At 35.7% G+C, this 22,750-nt stretch overlaps 1 protein-coding gene across 2 annotated transcripts in view; it reads left to right on the top strand.

Annotated features, from left to right (window-relative positions):
• Positions 1-702: 702 nt before the first annotated feature.
• The window catches only part of LOC142977577 (membrane-bound alkaline phosphatase-like), a 28,699-nt gene continuing 6,651 nt past the window's right edge, over positions 703-22,750 (top strand). The window contains exons 1-3 of one of the 2 annotated variants that reach the window (XM_076121550.1): positions 703-828; positions 17,908-18,203; positions 22,541-22,733. In XM_076121550.1, coding sequence (XP_075977665.1) covers positions 783-828; positions 17,908-18,203; positions 22,541-22,733 — 535 coding nt within the window. In that variant the 5' untranslated portion in view covers positions 703-782. Of the gene's footprint in view, positions 829-13,839; positions 13,990-17,907; positions 18,204-22,540; positions 22,734-22,750 lie in introns of those variants that run through there. The other variant, XM_076121549.1, reaches the window with a different exon arrangement.

Raw genomic sequence — 22,750 nt, 5'->3', positions numbered from 1 at the left:
TCAAAACAGAGTGAGCGATCTTCGTGCTTTTCTAACAAATTAAATAACTTATGCTTAAAATGACTTTAATTTGATTTTAAGCAAATAAAGCAACTAAAGTTATTCTTCAGCGTCTGTAAATTGAAATAATACTACGGTCACTCAAACAGAAAATGGGGCCAGATATCTTTGTCAAACAGAAGTGCTTCGAGATAACAATCAACACTGCGACGCCTTCAGTAATTTCATCACGGACACACCTCCTTTAGGATTTACGCTAGAAAATTTACACGACCTGTTCATATACTGAGGACCTTTAAACTGAGAGTATTCGTATTCAGTAAGTAAACATACAGGTTGTGAACAAATTAAACAGATCAGGGTATCACGTATTTCAGGTGACAACTATTTGAAATTCTATGCTGTGCATAAGTTAAGTATCTCTTAAAAAACCACACCCTAACGACTTTAAACTGCCGTTAATTACCTTACATACATACATAAAACAACGACTTCTTTACATAGGAGGAGACCAGAGAACGCCACTTGGTACGATCCTTACAAATTTCCTTTGCTTCATTCACATCCATACAAATACCTAATTATATTACAGTTTCTAAAAATACAAAATAAACGGTTACAAAGCCTTGAAAATACACAAACACTAGTTACTATAAACCCACAACACACTGTATATCACCAATTAACTATAAAGTGGCAGTGTTGAGAATAATCTGAACAGTCGCGTGGATCCCGCCACGCCTGTCTTGTCTGTCTGTCTGTCTGTCTGTCTGCTCATCATCATGTACACCATCCTTCTCATCCTAGCGTCTGTTTACGCTATCCCACGTAAGTAGTAGTCTAAGTATATAATAAACAGTTTCTGTCACGTGCGAATTCGCGCGCTAAATCGTGACGTCATTGGGTTTGACTCAATCAATTCAGTGACTCTTTATGAATCGTCGAAATTGTTAGTTATAAAATAATGCCATCAAAAACATTCTGTAAAAACCTCAAGTCTCGCCGTAAAAAGTTGTGAGATCTATATAATACCAAGTCGATTAATCTATTTATTAGTCTCTACTTAAAGGACCTTCTGTCTTAAGTTATTACGTATGTTATTATCATGCCAATTTAAAAAAAATACCTTTAAAACAAATAGACCGACCTGGCCATCGCATGATTTGATTGTTTGTATGTATCACACTACACAGCACGACGAGAAGTTAATGCTCCTGAAATGATAATGGCGAATTTGTGTTTTCTTGCGATGACCAAGTCGATCTATTTGTTTTAAAGGTATTTATTTTTAAATTGGCATGATAATAACATACGTAATAACTTAAGACAGAAGGTCCTTTAAGTAGAGACTAATAAATAGATTAATCGACTTGGTATTATATAGATCTCACAACTTTTTACGGCGAGACTTGAGGTTTTTACAGAATGTTTTTGATGGCATCTCACTTCTTTTTGTAGAGCGAACATAAGTCCAATTTGTATGGAAAGACGTTTTTTTTCATAATTCAACATATTTTCCTATGGGAATGTTATTCAGTTTCATGGGCTAAACACCCTTACCCACCCTATACCCCCTCCTGTTATGCCTTATGTAGTAGGTACCTATTTACACCTATTTATTTTATTTTCTACAGTAATAATAATTCATTAACTGCAAATGTAACCTTGTAATCTTATACATTTATATAGGATTACAAATTTATTGTTGCAGTTGGTGTATTTAGAAAACTGGACCGAAATTAGAAAATATTAAATTTTTCCTATGATTAAGACACTAAACCCTATTTGTATTCTAAATTTTAAGCTTCTAAGTCTGCTAGAAGTACCTTAGACTTTTGATGATCGGTGAGTCAGTGAGTCAGTGAATCAGTGAATCAGTGAGTGACAAAATTCAAAATTTTAACAAGTTGTCATTCTTAAACTACTGGTTCAAATTGACTGAAATTTTAAATATACCGTGTTTATACAATGACTGATTAGTTGTTGAAAATCCAGGCTTCTTGTTTTATCCACAACGAGATTATAGGGGTGTCAAAAATAGGCCGAATTGCTTCGAGAAAAGGATGTTACGGCCGTGCCGCTTTTTTTTTGCTCGACTTGCGGGGGCACTTCCGTGCCCCCAGATGACAAGTAATTAAATAGTATTTTCATTTAAATATAATGAAAGACTAATAGGATCTATATAAATAAAAACTAGAGGTTACTCACTTGCTCGTCCCGAAATCTCAAATACCACAAGAGCTAATAAGTAGAGCCGTATAATAAGTTGTGGAAACGGTAAACTGATGTCTACACGGACGAAATCGTGGAAAACCGCTAGTTTTAAATAAATAGATTTTTCCTAATTGTGAAAGAAATATTTTTATATAGCTCATAGATTGCTCATACATGTTTTATGAAGATTATTATAATTAATTGTTATTTGAGAACTTCATCATAAAACCTTAATTTCTTTGTTTATGTATAGGTGTGTTGATTGATTCGATCTAATTATAGTACTGGTAATTAGTTGTACTGTTTCCGTTTAATTATATATTATGACGTTTATTTGTGTTGTATGTTTATTATTAAAACTAGTTATTCTTGGATAGGAACTGAGAGAATATAAAACAATAAATAACTACCTAATATACGTTATAGTTTTTAATGTAGCAGGAATAATAGCAAAAAGTAAAATTAAAGGAAAATAGGTGACCGTATATTTTATGCTGAGCGTGCTCTATGCTTCGGAGGGCACGTGAAAAGTGTGGTTTGTCCCGGTTGTTGTCAATTATGATAATAGTCGTTAAGCCGTGTCGAAGGCCTTCGGGCGGCTTGAACAACTTTGACACTAGGTTGACCACTGACCATACGATTAATGGAACTTACATACCAAAAATATAGGTCAAATTAAAGTGTCTGCCGGACATTCGGCTAGCACATGAATTTGCGTAGGCGCTAAATACATAACTACGGATTTGCTTCACCGAGCATAATCGAGACGAATCATATTTCGTATCTCGCCGAGATAATGTAAAAATTACTTCCGCGCGTTTATGTCGAGTAAGAACGTACTTTTTATGTGAGTTGCAACGCTATTGAATAGATAAACTACCGCTAAATGTACCTCAGGAACCGGAGGTTAAACATTTCATAGACTATTAAATCGCGGATTTTTCTCTTGTTGGTTAAGTTTATATGAATTATTTTAATATGATTTCTAGCATATTGTATAAAAATAGTAATCACCTGACAAGAGAAACCAACTTATTCCTACCCGGAGCATGAATTTAGGCCGAACAAATCGGGTATTCCCAAAGAAATTGGGACGCCTAATGCTAGTGTAATACCCAAATGAATATACCTAGTATAATATAAAGTTATTTAGATTTAATTATCTGACAAGCGTGTTAAGATATTCCAAATAAATACGTAGATACATAAAGAAAATCCCGCCTTTTTTCCCATAAGGATACCAAAAAACGCTACGATCCTTACAAACTTCTCTTGCTTCATTCACATCCATACATCTTGTCAGGACCGCCGGTTACGAATACTATGCACCTGACCTTTTCGCAAGACATTACTGATATGATCTGTATATGTCAAGTAAATAATAGTAAATAATAAAAAGTAAATTTAATAAAATTATTATCAATTAAAAGATAATTTTCGCGGGGTATATTCATAAGACCTGGGGTCATGAGAGGTCATGTTATCATTTTTTATACAAAATTGTTTGCTATTAAAATACAAACTTTATGTTTATTAGATAAGGTCTATTTTCAAAGAGATAATGTGGCTATAATTAAGTTATGGATACGTTGAGACGGAAATATAATATTATTTCTTTTACTTTAAGATAAAAGATAAAAAATAAGTCTATTAATACATTTTATCGTAGTTCTAACAATAATCACTTGTTCTAAGGCTTAATTACTACTTGCTACTCACATATTCGGTTGGGCATTAATCGGCTTAGCCGAGCGGCAAAACCAAATATGTGTAGATGAACCCGATCGGCACAAGCCGAACAAGTGAGTCGTATCGGTTTCGTTATTCTATAGATATTGCCGAACCGAATATGTGTGTAGCAAGCCTTAGGATGAAAGAAAAACATCGTGATAAAATCTTCTATAATTAAGTTTTTCCGAACGGAGGTTGATAGAAAATATTACGACGATTCATATATTTGTAAAAGGTTGATGAAATAAAGGTTATTTGGAATTTGAATCAAATTCAGCTCAAAATATAGAATTTATTTCAAATAAATCTATACTAATCTATACTAATATTATAAAGCTGAAGAGTTTGTTTGTTTATTTGTTTGTTTGAACGCGCTAATCTCAGAAACTACTGATCCGATTTGAAAAATTCTTTCAGTGTTAGATAGCCCATTCACCGAGGAAGGTTATAGGCTATATATCATCACGCTACGACTAGTAGGAGCAGAGTAGCAGTAAAAAAATGTTCCAAAAACGGGGAAAAATTTGACCCATTCTCTCTTATGTGACGCAAGCGAAGTTGCGCGGGTCAGCTAGTAGCTAATAATTGGAAAATTAGCATAACGTTATTTTAATAGCACAAGTCAATTTCCTGTGTTCCACTAACCACATTTAATAAACGATAATTAAATGATTTTTAATCTATTTTTATACATGGGTATTCCCGTGTGCTACTTACAATAAATATTGATACGGAAAAAAAATCAGACTTTATAACTTGATATTTTTGTTAAATAAAAAAGTTATAAATATAATGTAAAATATACACAACTAAACTGCACTTGGCCAGCGTGGTGGACTCAAGACCCCTCCTCCCTCGTTTGGGAGGAGACCCTTGCCCTGCAGTGGGACCGTTATAGGGTAAAAGAAAAATACACAAATAATTATTGTTTCACCTTCTGAAACATGAAGTCGAGTTAGCCTTTCTGGTTGTTGTCCATTAAGATAACAGTCGACTAGTCGTCTCACAGGCCGCCCGGCTTGAACCACTTTGACGCTAGGTTGACCACTAACCATACGACAAGTCAATATAAGTAACATAGTATTCTCTGGTCTTTGCCTACTCCTACAGAAGAAGGCTTGATTTTGCGTATATATGAGTATGACGATCTCCACGGCGCAGTGGCTAAGGTAGTCGCCACGCCACAACCATTGCGTCGGGAGGTCGTAGGTTGAATTGCCATACGATACAATTATTGATGTGATCCACAAATAGCTGCTTCGGGTCTGTTTGTACTTTGTGTCCGTTGTTTGTATGTTTGTAAAAGTCCTCGCGACACAAGAGCGATACATAGTGCGGGAGTTGTCTTTAAAAAAAAGTAGTATAGTGAACACATACGTAACCAGTACAAGCTTTCATAATATTTGAGCTAAGAGGAAGTATTCATGCTTCAAGGGACGAGGAAAATACATTGAAGTCTATTGTCAACATTATGAATCGTTAAATCAACCAATAGATAAGTATATATCTGTTAAAACAACTATAAAAGGAACGTGACTATAACCACAAGAATGACAGATAATAATTAAAATACAATTACCGTAAATAATAATTATTTTAGTGTTGCTTGATAGTTATTTTGTTTTATAGTTTAACGTCAATTCCAAGACTTTGTTTATAGTGTCCATGTGTGTGTGCACAATACACAGGTACACTGTCTATTCCTTCACTCTCATACGGTGAAACACCGACCAGTGAGAAATCAGGCGCAAGACCGACGGCTTCACGTGCACTCCGAGGCACGGAGGTCTTCGACCTCAACTTCCTACCTTCGAGAAATTTCTGAGGAAATTCTTGGATGAACGATTTTTGGGCCGTTTTCTATTTGGATCTATTCAACCCACATAAGATAAATTGCGAAAAAACTACTTTTTAGTCAAAATATTTTAAGTCCACACAAGACAGTAGTGTAGGTATGTTACATGTTTATCAGTTGGTTCACAGAAACCATTTGCATTTTTGAGCAGCTAGAATACTTTAGTTTAGCGTCAAATATTAAAATGTGGATTTTTTCCCATTTGCCCGTAGTCCATTTAAAAAATAATCCTTTTCAAGTGGTCCCATTATATTGATCCGGAGAAAAGTGGTTTTATTTTAAGATATTCTTAAAAAAAATAACATTATATCCTATAATTGTGTCCTGTTTGATCAAAGCCTCCTCATCTTTGAGAACCTCCTTCTTTTCTTGGTCGGTTAAAGAAATGATCGTTATTCATAGAAGGACACTGAAACATTTTTCCTTGTAGAGTATCAGCTGTAGCGTCGTCAGCTGGGTATTGTGCCCCACATACATACAACACGTCAAACGTCATAACTCAAGTGGTTCACAATACATCGACGTCCGCGGGATGATTGTCACGACAATTTGCACCAAGCGCTTACCACAGTCCCGCTATGTACTGCATTTATGCCAAGAATACGAACATTTATCATAGATAATATTATAATGTAACGAACCAAACCGCGATTGAAAATTAAATATAACTGCCTTCCTTGGTTACCCGACGTTTCGATCGAATTACATCGACCGTGGTCACAGGCTTATCATCAATAATTAATTAGTTTTATTTATATATTCATATGCAAAGTCTCCGACCCGCACTTGGCTAGCGTGGTGGACTTAAGACTTAACCCCTCCCCTCGTTTGGGAGGAGACCCTTGCCCTGCAGTGAGACAGTAAATGGGTATCAACTTATACCACTCAACTATCACTGTTCTTCATCTAATTCTACTTTTACTAATTAGAAAAGTAATTATGAAATGTCCTCAATAAGGATACTAAGAACAATTGCAGTATTACTACTACTTTATAAAACAGATCCATTGTTAGTTTACAAGGTGACTTGTTGTGATAAAAATCATCGTTGCATCTTAATGCCGTTCATTCTTAATTCGATACACTTTTTACACCTCTCGTCGTATTTTTCTTGTTTTACAGTCGGTACTGTCGAGTGTAGAGAATTGGATATTAAATTGTACCGAACAATTAGTTTCTACGGCGCTCGCTAGGGGCGCTGATCAGTAGCGGGAGTCTTCACAGTCGGTACCTACTGTCGAGTATCGAAAGTTTGAACTTAAAATGTACTGTCAAAATAGTTCCTACGATGCCCGTTAGGGGCGCTGATAAGATTTTCGTACAAACTCGATAGCTATCGTGGTAGAGAATCACGCTACAGGTTTTACATTTTGTTCTATCGAATATTGATAGTTTTGACTTCTAAATGTACCTACAAAGATCCTGGGCTGAGAAGCGCCTAATTAGATGTTCATAATATAAAGTCGATAAATAGCTAGATGTTGATACTTGAAAATCGGCCGCAAGCAACAACGTCACGGTGGAAGTCATAAAGTTATGATTGTAGACCTCCGTCAATCCTCCTCGGAGAGCACGTAAACCCATCGGTCCTGCGCCTGACCTCACATTGGTCGCGTCGGTGCCCCACCGGGCTATGAGAGTGGAGGAATAGAGAGTGTACCTGTGTATTTGGACACACAAATACACAACCTTAGACATAAGACAGCAGACATTGACTCGAGTGAAAAGGCCACCGGCTAATCGTTAGAAAAACAAAAAAATGTATATGTACATATATGACATTTTTGGACACATTTGGTTCCATAGTCCATATTTACATGGATTAACATATCATAAAGTCTGTATACGAGATACGTCTGTCTTAAATTATCTTTAACATTGAACAAAATGTTTCAGTCAATGCCAAGCGCCTGAAAAACATTTGCTTTGTAGGTACCAGACGCAACGCGTTACGCATATAAAGCTTCATTCAAACGATTCTTTTAAAATTCTCTTATCTTTATATTACGACTAGTAATATGTCATGGACAGAAAACATTATGGAATAAGAATAGAGTCTAATTATTGAATGTTAAAGCGGCAGTCATATTTAAGTAACGCTTAAACCAAAACTAAGCGCTAATTAACGCTAAGCGAAGACTATTGTCACATTGTGCATTTTTTGAAGCGCCAATTTCGACTGACGATTAAGTGCGACTTACTACACACATATTCGGTCGATTCGGCAATGTTTCTCGAACAACAAAACCGACTCGAAAGAATGACTGCACTTGCTTAGTTTGTGTCGATCGAATAGTTCCTTCGGGTACGATCATCAAAATTCGGTTTAAACACTCAAGCGCGGCGAGTTGCTTTTCCTGATCATTTCATCTACACATATTTAGTTTTGCCGCCCTGCCAGGCCGATTTATGACGAACTGAATGTGTGTGCAGCAAGCCTGACGCTTCAGTAGTCGGTCTTAACGTTGTGAAAAACGCAAATATTGGGGATTTTTTTTTAATATGACGTCAGTAATATGCAAAGGTAATAGGCAGAGTACATGGAATACACGATTACGCTTTACCGCATGACGTCTCTGCGATAAAATAGGCAAATTCTTTTAATGCGTAAATACAAACAGGTAAAATAAATAATAGAAAAACGGTATTTTTAATTAGTTATATTTGCAGTAAATCTAATTACATTTTACTATAAAAGGTATTTATGATGTTTAGAAAAATACCGAGCGGGAATTCCTTCGGGAATTTGCCTGAAGCGATGCAGTCAGCACACAGTCATTAGATTAGCGATACAATCTAGTCGGAGCCTTCCTTCCCCCTTTTTAGTTATCATAGTTCATGTGACTGATGTGCTAGGTTAGAGAATCATGTACTAATTTATCTTTTGACAGATAAACCACAATTTTCGATGGGTTTAGGCCTTGGGTCAATGCTTGTAAAATTCGACCTGTTTACCTAACCTACAGTTATTCAGACGGTCAAACCAGCCCTAAAGATTTTAAATCCTGGATGTCAGTTAATTACATACTCACAAAATATCTCGACGTTTTACCATTAACAAAGTTAGTCACACGAGCGAGCCTATTTAATACCGGGCACGTTACCAAACTTCGGGCAACCATTGACAAATATTGTAAAAGACTAGAAAATTAATATTAGGATTGGTATAATTTCATTAATTTTACTTCTATACTTCTGGGACACTATCCGATAGTCCAAGAAAGATGTTTTTTAAGCGGTATAATTATATTATTTTTCATACATTTGCAACGCGTAGCAACTACGAAACATAAGACAAGTAAAGAATAAAATTAACATGAATTACTGAAAACACGTCATCGTTATTGAAACACTATTTGTTAATTTTATACAGTTACGCTTACTAATAAACTATATAATAACACGTATAAATTATGTGCTACTGAAAACAATCTATTGAATTATATACCATTCTAGACATTTTGTTTTACTTTAATATAGTTTATACAATTTAAAATATCTTAAGTATGTACGAGTAACTAACCTCCGGTTTCTGAGGTAAATTTAACGGTAGTTTATCCATTCAAACTGTGATTTTTATATGGGCTTTTACGCTATTGAATAGATAAACTACCGCTAAGGGTACCTCAGAAACTGGGGTAAGAGAATTTAGTATGTTAAACATTTTCAGCCATAACGTATGACACCCCCGGTCAGTACAAGCCTAAATTGAAGTTTGTGGGGTCACCACCATTTTCCCCCGACTTTTTTCCAAGATGGCGGCCGGGGAAAAAGGTTTCAAGCTCAAGGGCGAAAAAATAACATTTCAATGAACTTAGTCAAAATTACCACGGCCATTTTATGTCCAAAGCAATAAAATAAATTGACACATAAACGTAATTTAAGGATAATAAAAGGTCCAATTGGCGGAAGACCTTCAAAATTTTGTCAAAAGGTAATTTTAAGGATTCGACCTTAGGTCAGGAAAGGTCAAGGTGAAAAAAGGATCACATGACAGTGGCGAATAGGAATTGAATTAAGTACACACGAGATATTTTTATTATTGGGCTTACAAGTGGTGGATATAATATACTAGCTGACACGGGCAACTTCGCTTGCGTCACATAAGAGAGAATGGGTAAAATTTTCCCCGTTTTTGCAACATTTTTTATTGCTACTTTGCTCCTATTGGCCTATTGGTGGTAGCGTGATGATATATAGCCTATAGCCTTCCTCGATAAATGGGCTATCTAACACTGAATTTTATTTTTTCAAATGAGACCATTACTTCCTGAGATTAGCGCGTTCAAACAAACAAACACAAACTCTTCAGCTTTATAATATTAGTATAGATAAACTGTGAATTATTTCTCAAATTTCGAGTTATATTCCCCTCTTAAAATGCTCAAAAAGTGACCACTTTGTTAAAGCATACTGCATACACGCTGTAACATGAATAATGTAATAAATAAAATTCTCGTGTCACAATGTTAGTTACCTTACTCCTCCGAAACAGTTTTACCGATTTTTAACAAATTTTATATGTATATTCAGTAAACCTGAGAATCGGCCACTATCTATTATAATACCCCTAAGTGATGAGGATTGCCCACGTCTAATTTTTTTTTTTATTTGTATGGTAACAAGGTTTTCCTGGTCAGCTAGTTAAATATAATAATCAATATAAAACTCTTTCGTTCTGAGTGACTGACTGGTCGACAACGCACAGTTGAAACTACAGAAAATTAAATTTGGTATGAAGATTCCTTAGTAAGTGCAAAGGTACACTAAGATAGGATTTCTGGAAATTCCCTTCCAAAGGGGATAAAAAGGGGGAAAACCTTTTATATGAAATATCACCAAGAAAAAATGTTGTGAAAACGGGAAAACTAAACTTCGTGGTCGCGGTCAAAGTAGCGGGTGGGCGCTAGGCACTTATATTTTCAAGATTTTATTGTTACTACTTCTCCCGGTAAATGCTTTTATTTAATTAATGCAATATTTGAACTTATTCCCTAGCTGAAATCGTATACACAAAATAAAAAAAGGGAGACGATTTTGTTGTTTTGGAAAAAAAAATATTGTAGAAAAAATACTGCTGAAACATTTACTTAAAATTATATAACAGCTTAAAACAAATTATCTTTATCAAACTACTTACAATTCTAATTAAACTGTGTCCTATCTATTCAATTAACAATATTTCTACAACCATAACCTAAATTGTTATCACGTTCTCGTTTCTGTATGAAAAAAAACATAATAAAATGCATACAAGGGCCTTGGCCCTCAAAAACTTGTTCGGCATTGTTGGCAATTATGTGTGCCCGCGCAACCGAGGTCATTGCCCCCTTTCGGTAGCGATTGGCAAAAAAATGGTCAACTTTTCGTCGATAGTAAGACAAGTTGCTATTGAAGTGTTTGTTGCTGAGAAATATTACGTAAATGTACAAATAAAATAGTAAGGTAATGTTTGGATCTAAGTATAGCCATTAGTGTTGCGAAATTGCGATTATTTTGATAACACTTAATAAATGAACAAGTAGCGTTCTTTGGTCTATGCCTACCCCTATGGGAAGAAGTAGTAGGTAAGTACCTGGGTCAAATTTGACCAACTTAAAAATATGGCCACATATACCATCGCATTGCCAAACACGAAATATTTTTACGCGATCATAAATTGTGGCAAGTATCGCATGTATCCGATCGCGTACCTGTAAACCCTTCCAGCCCTGCTAGTCGCCTAGTATCGGTTAAAGTTTCAAGAAACATACATGACGTTTGGAATAATGGTATGTGGCCATATTTTTCAGCTGACCATATATGACCCAGGTACCTTACTACGCACCTGACCTTTTTTTCAAAATACAACGTGAACGAATTGTGTACATATATCTTTTGACGTCAAACAATGCAACTTAAACAAAATATATATTGAAGTTTGCAATTCACTTCATTGACTTTATTTGCGCATACTTGCAAATCGAAAGTTTTACAGTATTACGTAATACCCGGCCAATTTGCAAGGAACCGGCAGTGCGTGGGACGTTCGTAAGGTCACTAAACTTTTCGATAGGGATGACGATTTTTTAAATTTTTTGTTCGCCTGGTAGATTTTAAAAAAAATATCATGCACGTATTTTTCGTCACGTTTTAGTAGAAAAGGTACTTCAACGTGACGTCATTAGTCCCCACTCTGAAACTTTAATGCTTTTAAACTAAGTCTAAGTTCTTCTTGATGAGTTTCTTAATCTTGCTTTTCGATGAGAAAAAATGTGTGTATGATATTTCTTTACAATTTACCAGACGGACAAAAAAATAAAAAAAGTCGTCATCCCTATTGTGAACGAACTGTGATTTAACTCGAACTCATTACGCAAATTAACTGGTGAATAAGTCATTTTTGTTTTTTGACATTCGCAAATGTGAACTGTGATTTTTTTCATGTTGAACATTCGGTCGCCTTGAAAAAAGTTCAGGCGCATAGTACTTGTAACCGGCGGTCCTGTATGACAAAATGTATGAATGTGAATGAAGCAAAGGAAGTTTGTTAGGATCGTATCAAGTAGCGTTCCTGAGTCTCTGCCTACCGCTATAGGAAAAATACGTGATTTTAGCATTTCCACGTTTATCAATTTACCATTTGAACGTAGGTATTTTACAAATATCTGCGCAAAAAGCAGCGAAAACAGATGTTTTAACATTATATTCAGTATTTTATGATCTTGATAACAATATTCGAAGCAAAATGCTATTAGTTACAGTAGTCACAGTTAACTTAACACAGTTTTAACAATAATACAAAACAGTTAGGTACTAAACGTGGTTGAAAATGTATGAGATTTGTCACACTCATGTCGTAAAATCATACATTGAAATGACTTAGCTTAGAAACGATTAAAAACAATGTCCTAGAGTTTCTTGCTCTTTTTCCTAACCGACTTAAAAAAAAGCGGAGATTCTCTACTCATCACGTATCTCCGTTGACAACTGTTTGAAAGCCACTATGATTTACATAGTATTCTCACTTAGATTATAGTGATTTACACGTTACATCAGAGCTACAAGTTAACATCTGAATTTAGTTATATCTATGTGTGTTTCCCATTTATTGACGGCTAGCTATTGCACGTGACTTCTTCCCCGTGAAAAGATTTCGAAAGGAAAAAAATATTCTGTATCAATTTTCAACAGTAGTTCTGAAGATTTTACGCGAACTAGTAACAAACTTACATACATCTTCGCAAACTGTCGCATTTATGTTGTTGTCATTTATATTAGTTGGATAAACTATCCTTATTTGTCGAAATGCTCGCACGATTTCTTCGTTATTTCGGATTTTACAATGACAAAGATCATAAACTCATAGTACAATGAACAAGGTATAAAGTAACATTGTGCTTTTTCCTTAATTATTATCATAATCATACACTAATGTCTACTTACTATCGCTTTTTGAAATGCGTGAACAAAAGAAAATATGGTTCATGATTTTTATCATATCTTCGTACGCGAGGCAGTAGGAGCATATTACCATACTTGTACCATAAATCGACGGTTTGTTTCAATAAATTAACTTCGGCTTTTTTAAGAGGCTTGTCATCAATATGTTTCAAGTACTCAAGTACTCAATAATCACTAAACGGCCACCCGTCTATGAAATGTCCGCGTCGAAGTTTGATTACCTCAATAATTGTTTACCGAGTGTGAAACGGTACTTTTTGGTACTTATAGACAGAAATAGGCTGTCTAATATTATCCTAACAATAATTTAGATACATAGGTATCTACTTATCTAATAAAATTTATATGTATATACAAAAGTATCAAAATTATATTAGGTTCAATTCTTATGTTAAGTTATGGTGATTGACTCTGAAATCATGGATCATGCAACATAATCATGTAACGAATTCGCCACGCACAGTAATCTTCATCAACAAAAAAATAGATGACTGTCAATCTAGTAAAAATGATCGCGGTTTTTTTTTGTTACCGTGTCGAGTTTAACTTGCGTAAAGCCTCTTTCACGTGCAAAGTACGATCTGTCATTCGGTCACTCGCTTGCTGAGTGGTTTAGCCCTAAATCAATCGTGGTTGTGCAGTTGATAAAACGAACGGCGGCCGCGCAGACGCCTCAGTGATGGCGCGAATTTCATTAACGTTCCTTTTCGCCGTGTCGGCCCTTATGGCCGCAAAAGTTGCAACAGGTGCGTTTTAATATTAATGCGTTTGTAGCAAAAAGAAATATCGGTCGTGAATCTTTTTGTGGATTTTGTGTCTGTTTTTCTGGTGTGATTTTTGTCTAGTTGCGTTTTTTTGTTGTGTTGTTCGGGTGGATTTTTTTTTGCGTGCTCTGATTTTTTTTTCTGCTGCATTTGATGGCCCCATTTGGCATCAAAAAATTATCCGTAACTAGTTTTGACAAAAAAAATTAATATCATGTTTACGTATTTTTACACAAATACCTTCATTAGAAATAGCAAAAAACAGTATCTATCATATTAAATTGATCGTAGATGGATTTTTAGTAAAAATATAAATTTCATGAAGGACCTTTTCATTTCATTACTGTATTTTGATTTCGTGTTGAAAAAGACGTATTTCATATAATTTTATTTATTCAATACAATTATTTGAATAGCTGGTGGAACAGTGAATAATACGAACTGTGTTAATATCATTTTAAATAAATATTAATTCATTTTGAATCGTACTTAATTGAAGTTCAAATCAAAAATTAATGAAGGTCGTTAAACGACTCTTATGATAGTGAAATACTTTGTCATTTGGTAATTCTAAAGATTTTACTAATTACTACTTCTAAACTTTTTACTAATTTATATCTAACTTCGGCCCGCGACTTTATCCGCATGACAGATTTCTTAGGGTTCAAAATAACGTATGTGTTATTCCAGGTTATAATTAATCAGTGTACCCAATTTCATTAAAAACCCTTTAGTCTTAGGCCGTCCGGCCAGGCCACCTCTGGGGGACTATCACGTGACAGTTGACAACTAATTGAAAGTCACTATGCTGAACATTGTTTTCTGCCTTAGATTATGCTTAACACGTTACGTCAAAGCAGCAATGTACTAAACAGTGGGCATAAATTTGACGTACACTGATTTTGAATACGAGTTGTCATTAACAAATTATAGTCTAAAAGTTTTTCGTGGCTAGTTGGATCCAGCTACTTTATTTAGAACAAGAGGCCGCCCGTGACTTCATCCGCGTGGAAACCCTTCCCGTGTTAATCCCGATCCTTCGGGAACTCCGGGATGAAAAGTAGCCTATGTTATTTGGGTCTTCAGCTACCTAGATACCAAATTTCATAGTAATCAGTTCAGTAGTATATGCGTGAAAGAGTAGCAAACATCCATACATACATTCTCACAAACTCTCGCATTTATAATATTAGTAGGATATACACAGAATTATGAGTTGTAATCAAGATATTATTATATTGTGGACCCAAAGACTCTTTAACTACTAAGTTGTTGGACTATATTAAGTAACTAGCGGACCCGACAGACGTTGTCGTGTCTACGTCTTCAATTTGAAAATTTTACGGGACAGACTAAAAATATTTGACACTGCGATGGTAGCGCCGTCTGTCGGATCCAATGTAAAACATTCCAAAATCAACAACTACTAATAAATTAAGAATTAATTAAAAAACCATTGTCCAGCGGACAAAATTGTGAATCTAAACCATTCTCAGATCCCCTTGAACACACTCAAAAAATTTCATCAAAATCGGTCTAGTCGTTTAAGATAAGTTCAGTGACATACACACTTACAAAAAAATTATATATATATATAAAGATGTACGGTTGTAAATATCTGTTTACTTAATAATACTCACTAAAACTAAACTAAAAACTAAACCGTGAAAGACCTTTATTTCAATATTTTATCGCTAAATCGTCAGTTTTAATCTCGCTAATTCTATGTACTGAATTTGTCATACTTAATCAAATTCACTGCTATATTTTCTCGCTCTCAATGCAATACTAAAGTAGCACGGTTTTGTTGACATGCTAAATGACATTAAGGTTTATTAAATTCTTCTATTCTATTCTATCGTATGGCTAGTGGCCAACCTAGTGTCAAAGTTGTTCAAGCCGCCCGAAGTACCTTTGACATGGTTTAACGACTGTTATCCTGAGTGACATCAACCGGGACTGATTTTTTACGTGCCCTCCGAAGCACAGAGACGCCCAGCTCAAATACCACTATTCATCTATGGAATGACCGCGCCAAGGGTTGCTTAACCCACAGCTCGTTTACCGACTGGTGAGCGAAAAACAAAGAATAACAAAGAGAGAGACATACATAGATCATATCGGTGATATCAAGGCAAGGGAAGTTTGTAGGGATCGTATTAAGTAGCGTTCTTTGGTCTTTGCCTACCCCTTTGAGAAAAGGCGTGATATTATGTATGTAAATGAAATATTGCAGTTAAAAGTTAAAAACTAGTATATTTTAAAGATACAATCAACTTTTGACATTGTAAATTGTGTATCGTGCGGTGTCGTTTGATTTTAATTAATATTTTAAGAAATTGTTTTTGATTCAACCTTGTGATGTCAATTAGTCTATAGTTTGATACCACGATATGCATTTCATAAATACCGAATATGTAGATTATTTTTTCTACATGTTCATTTAAATGTCAAATATGACAAAATCAGAATTGCATAGATGCATCGATTACTTAATTTGAAATGAGTTTATTTCATAAAGGCGAAAGGTCACTCACTCACTGATCACGAAAACTCTACGAAAAAAATTAATAAAAATCTAGTTTCTGTAACACTAGAAATTTAAATTTTATCATGCAGGTCATTTCGTCATCACGTCGGTGCTCACTAAGACGTTATTTTACGAAAATCAACCCCCAAGGATGGTTTTTAGGGGTTAATAATTTGTATCAAACTTCGTTACTATAAGTGCTAGTTTTTAACAGCTAGTATATAATGTTTTTGCTCGACTCCGTGATGCAAAGGAGAGTTGTGAGTTAATGTTTTTGTGCCTCTAAAGTCTTTTGGACAGTTTATCAATTATAACTTAAATTTGTTTCGCTTTTACGCATATAATGATACTGAATGGTTTTTGATAAAATTTGACAAAAGTAGTTTACAAACTTAACGATCACATAAAATAATTTTATTTTCGGACAACTTAGTAAAGAGCCTTGGCATGGCCGATTTATTTAAATAATTGTAATTAACATTTTTGTGTATTTCCAAAATAAAGTAGCTGAATCAGACAGGCTACCATCAGTTAAGCCTGTGATCATTAATGTTCTAAATTCTTAATTTTGTACAACCTCGACAGCTGCGAACCTTGCCTACAAAGGACTTTAAAAAGTTGTTGAACTATAGCCCTAAGTATCATTCCAGTAATAAGTGATTCGTAAAACGTTAAACGATTTTTATTATCTCCGCGATAAGGTAAACTTGAATTCAAAATATCTTACAAAGTAGTTTGTGTTTAAACAAAGTGATTAGCGCTATACATTCACGATCACGTTTAAAAATGTATCTTAAGTCACGTATACGGCACGGTTTAATGATAGCACGACTTTCTATAACAAACGTGAATGTCTGTAATACACTGTAGGATGCAACAGAAGAGTAACAGAACTGCAATCTACATCAGAATAACTACGGAGTTTAATCAAAAACGTATATAAACATTTATTTGTTTAATACATTTTTTGAGGGCCTACAAGACCTAACCCCTCTCCCTCGTTTGGGAGGAGACCCCTGCCCTGCAGTGGGACAGTAAAGGGTTAAAAAAATAAAAAAACGTCTCAAGGTTGCGCAGAACTTGACACGAGACGTCCAGTTTCATAAAAACTGTGCAGGGTTTTGTCTACAGGGCCTAACGCCCGGTTTCTGAGTACATTTAGCAGTAGTTTATCTATTCAATAGCGTTTTTTTTATATGAGTTTAAACACTATTGAATAGATAAACTACCGCTTAATGTACCGCTTAATGTAAGTGATGTGCCAATCCACGCATCCACGAGAGCAACTGTCAATGCAATAAACCGGCTGCAGTGAAGAGCTGACTCCTCTTGCTAGGAAAGCTTTTTCAACTTCCATATTTTCTTTGCAGAAGATGTCGTGCCGAAACCGAAGAAGATTCTGGACACGGTAATGACCCCAGCATACATCCCGGCTGAAGAGAAACACGGTTCTTACTGGCGTAAATCAGCTGCTAGCACGATCAAAGAGAAATTGCAAGAGAAACCTAACATCAATCAGGCAAAGAACGGCATTTTGTTCATTGGAGACGGCATGTCTCTGGCCACTGTTATGGCAGCCAGGACTTTTTCTGGACAGTTAGATCGAGGATTAGGAGAAGAATCTATTTTGAATTTCGAAAAGTTTCCTGTCAGTGGACTAGCTAGGGTAAGTGGAAAATAAAACTTAGATTATTATATGCCAGTTTCTCTATTTACTAATACATTTTCCCATTTTTTTTTGTGTTTATTAGAGTTAAATTAGCCTATTATTTATGTGGTGAATAATATATTGTACATTACATATCAAATATGCAGTGTATAATATAGTGTAGGACAACCTAAATTAAGAAACATAAAGTGACGGCAAATATTTGTCCAAACTCCACTTGATAAACTAACTTATACTTATTCGGAAGTAATAACAATGATTAACCAATATAAGACAAACATTTCAGGGGCTCAGCTGAATGGTAATATTAATAAGTTAATTCTGTTAAAGTATTTAAAAAAAAGTTATTATAATATTCCTACTACTGCTTCCCGCATCTGTCCCACTGTCCGTGTGTATGTATGCTTAGATATTTAAAACTTCACAACGGATTTTGATGCGGGTTTTTTTAATATTATAGATAGGATGATTCAAGAGAATTGTTTACGTGTAAAAGTTGTAAAGGCTTTTTTTTTGTAAAATAACTGTCTAAGCCGGGATAAACCGCTAGTAGATTATAACTCGGAGACTGGATTAACACCTATAGTACAGGTATTTCTACCTCGGGTTTTTTCTTCACAAAAAAATCGTGGAAAAATAATAATAATGTGCAATTGTACATACAAGTAGCCATTGTCTTTAATTATCAATTCTTATATTTAAAAAGGCACTCACTGTACAGGTAAAGATTTTTAACAAGGTTTTCCTGTGAATGCAAGAGGAAATCTTTTACTACCGGAGACGTAAACAATGGCCTGTCATTGGTCAATTCAAAATGTAGGTGTATATTCGTGACCGCTTGTTTAAATAACGTAAATTAAAAAACCCCCGACACGCAACTGAATTGAAATCACTGCATCCGTTCGGGAGTTATGATGCCACAGGCAGACACACAGACAGGCACGTCAAGCTTATAACATCCCTCTTTTTGGTGTCGGGGGTTAAAAAGAGTTTTTGACAGATTATTCGTGAACAACACCATCAAAATTAGGCCCTACTATGGTTTATTCTATTCCTATTCAACAGGTTAAAGCGTAATTCAGATAAAAAATCTCAAACCGCATACGCTTTCAGTGGTATCTTTCATATCATCAGCCTCGCCTTTCTACCAACTATGTTGGAGTCCGCTTCCAGTCTCACCGGACGTACCTGAATACTAGTATTTTACATAGAGCGACTGCCTATCGGACCTCCACAACCCAGTTACCTGGGTTACAATTACACGATACCCATCGGTAAGACTGGTTGTCAAACTTTCAAGCTTCTGAATACTGATAACGACTGTCAAGTATCTTTGAAAATTACAACCGGGACCTACAATTTAACGTGCCTACCGGAACACGGAGGAGCTCTAAATGTAAAAGATTGTCACCCATCCACGGAACAACCCCGGAAAGCGTAGCATACCCTAGAGATTGATCCGCGCGATCGTTGTTACTCCACCACGAGAAAATTTTAATAAATAAATCCATTTAAAAAAAATATATACCATATAATCTGATCATCTCATTCAGTATCACTTAGTAAGATAATGTATAGGTAAGTGTTTGGCCGCCGCAGAGTCACGTTCAAGGCGAAGCGTACGCGCATGCGCCGAGGCCGCACTATGACGTCACACTCTTCCGTTTTACCTCAGCTGTTCGAAGTAGAGATGAAACGGATAGCAGTTTGGCCGGATACCGGATACCGGATATTCGGCCTACCACCTGGCCGGATAGCCGGATATCCGGCCGCCGAATATTCGGCGGACCTTAGCCGTTTGGTGCAGCGCACACACACTTGGCGTAGGCGACGCGCGAACGACCGGGTGGCCTCGGTTTGATTCGGGTCTTTTCGTTGATGAGCGAAGTTAGCAATTCTTTCATTCATTGACTTATTGTGTCGATTGCAGTGCAGACACGTGCGTGACTTTAGGTTATTATTTCATTGTGCTATTGTTATTTGAAAATTTCAAGCTCTTAAGTCTTACTAAATAAAGTAAATAATTACTAAACAATTTTTTTTATCCAGACCTTTTTTTATTTCGGCCGGATGTCTATCCGGCCGAATAGTAGTTATCCGGTATTCGGCCGGATAGTATTAAAGCCGCCGGATAGGCCGGATACCGGATAGTTACCGGATATCCGTTTCATCTCTAGTTCGAAGACACTATTTGGCACTACCTTATTTTGTAGTTGTGGTACTAAGTGTATCTTTTGTTCCCAGTTTGATTTCCAAGTTTGGTAAAATCTTTTTTGTACGGTGGTCGGTGTTTGATACCGTAAATGACGTCAGGTTTGTACTACATTCAACTAAGAAACTTGTTATTAAATATTTATAATATAATTCATATAATATATTCATCTTGCGTCTGAATGTGTTGTCTGTAAAACCGCCTGTATCGATTTGTATACAATGTGTTAAGATGATAGATTCTATCCCGGGGAAAAATATATGCGTTTCCAAACATTGGCAGATGAAAATCTATGTTTTAAAAAAACTAATATTGATATCAATATTATTTGAATAATTTAAAGTCCCTTACATACACTTCTGCCTACCTTTTTAAAGTGCAACTGTCGTGATGTCATAGGCACATATCACCGGACTTACGGTCTGTCAGTCAGTCTTTTATATAGTGACATGCAAATTTCTTCCACAATGAAGGGAAGGAAATGTCATGAATTATCTTCACGGCAATTACATTGTGTAGTAGACAGAGCTCTCAGACAAGGTCATGATGTCAGTTGTAAAGATAATTCAATTATAAGTCTACTTTGACAACTAGTTTTACACGCCGGTCCGTTCGCGTTTAAAGTTGCAACGCATATTTTGGGGATTAAAAAATCTTATGAAGCCTGTGTTTCGTCAGTGAAGTCTTGAACAAAAGGCTCTCATAGCCAGCTGCGTTCACCGGTAGGTAAAAGATTAGTGGGTTAAGCAACCGTTGCCGTGTCATTCTATAGATGTGTGACCGCTTAGTGGTATTTGAACTGAGCAACTCCGTGCTTCGGAGGGCACGTAAATAGTCGGCGACAGCTAGCCAGTTGTCGATAGTCGATAGTAGTAGAGAATCGCGATTCTGAGATTATATTTTACTCAATAAAAGTAATGTAGTTACTTTACAAAACAAAATTTCAAAGATTTTCACTAAACGGAAGAAAGTTTACGTTTCCGTAAATAAAGTTAAATTTCCACACAGAATAGTGGACTCTATGTCATATCAATTACAGTTAAAATTGGCTTGTTTACTACTGATTGTTCATCCATGACGAAAATCGAACAAAAAATGTTTTTGTTGTGCCTTTTTGCTCTTGCAAGACGATCACGTTAGACAGAATTCTTACTCAACGTTGTATAATAGATTGGTACGGTAACACTAATATTCTCTTAACCGATTATTAGTCACAGCAGTAATAGTCTATCAACTTAGTAGAGAACCTTGTATGCAAGGAGCTGACAGATGTACCGTAGAATGAGGCTACATTAGGAAAATTCATACATATTGTCATACTAAACCGCCGCGCCGGTTACGAGTAATACGAACCTGACCTTTTTGCAAGTCATCACCGATTTGATCAGTGTTTTTCTTTCTAGGACCTTCCGGCACTACCGTTTACTTGATTAGGATTTTAAAATATCTATTTGCGATCATTCATTTGTTTCCACGTAAATCTAAATCAGTGGCAATGAAACGTACAACATTACATTGTGGTAATATTTTAATCAGGCGCTTCGACAATCGATACTGTTGAATGTTGATACAGCGTACGAACCCAATATGAAAACTCAAGAACTCGTGATTATAGTCCGTTGACTTAGTAGAGAGTTATAAATAGTGTACGTTTTATCTAGATTATAATTATTGAAATATATACATAATAATATTTACAAAGTAAACTGCCTCTAGTTGCACCAAAAAGGCCACAGTCAAATGCAGACGTCTGCGGGTTTATTGTTTAAGTTCTGAATTTTGTTTACGTCTGCGAGCTGCTACTATAATAGACGTACAAGCGTTTGCAATCTTTCCTAATAATGCAATTTAGCACTTTCAAAAAGTTAGTAGGTACCTGTCTTTATATAATACTAGCTAAAACCTGTCCCATGTCTTAAAAACTATTTAACAAAACAATAAGTCGAATTGGTTGAGCCATTCTAGAGTTTTGCGCTTGGCAAAACATTTACGAAAAACCACTTTAAAAACCACGTTTAACAATTTTCAGCCGAACCGATTCAGGCATTATTGAGTTACAAATAGTGTAACTATAACTAACACGACTATTCTTATATGTATATGATTTTTTTTTATTTTCCAGACATACTGTCTCGACGCTCAAGTGCCAGATTCAGCGTGCACAGCCACTTCGTACCTGACGGGAGTGAAGACCAAGTACGGGGTCATTGGCCTCGACGGGAACGTTACAAGAGGCTCCTGTAACTCTCAACTCCATGAGCCGAACAGAGCACCGTCTATCGGACAATGGGCTTTAGATCAAGGTTTAGACGTGGGTGAGTAGCAACTGTCA

The sequence above is a fragment of the Anticarsia gemmatalis genome, chromosome 13 (genome assembly GCF_050436995.1).
Source record: "Anticarsia gemmatalis isolate Benzon Research Colony breed Stoneville strain chromosome 13, ilAntGemm2 primary, whole genome shotgun sequence".
NCBI classification, from domain to species: Eukaryota; Metazoa; Arthropoda; class Insecta; order Lepidoptera; family Erebidae; genus Anticarsia; species Anticarsia gemmatalis.
Note: the sequence above shows the minus strand (reverse complement) of the source record. Positions and strands in the feature narration are given on the sequence as shown.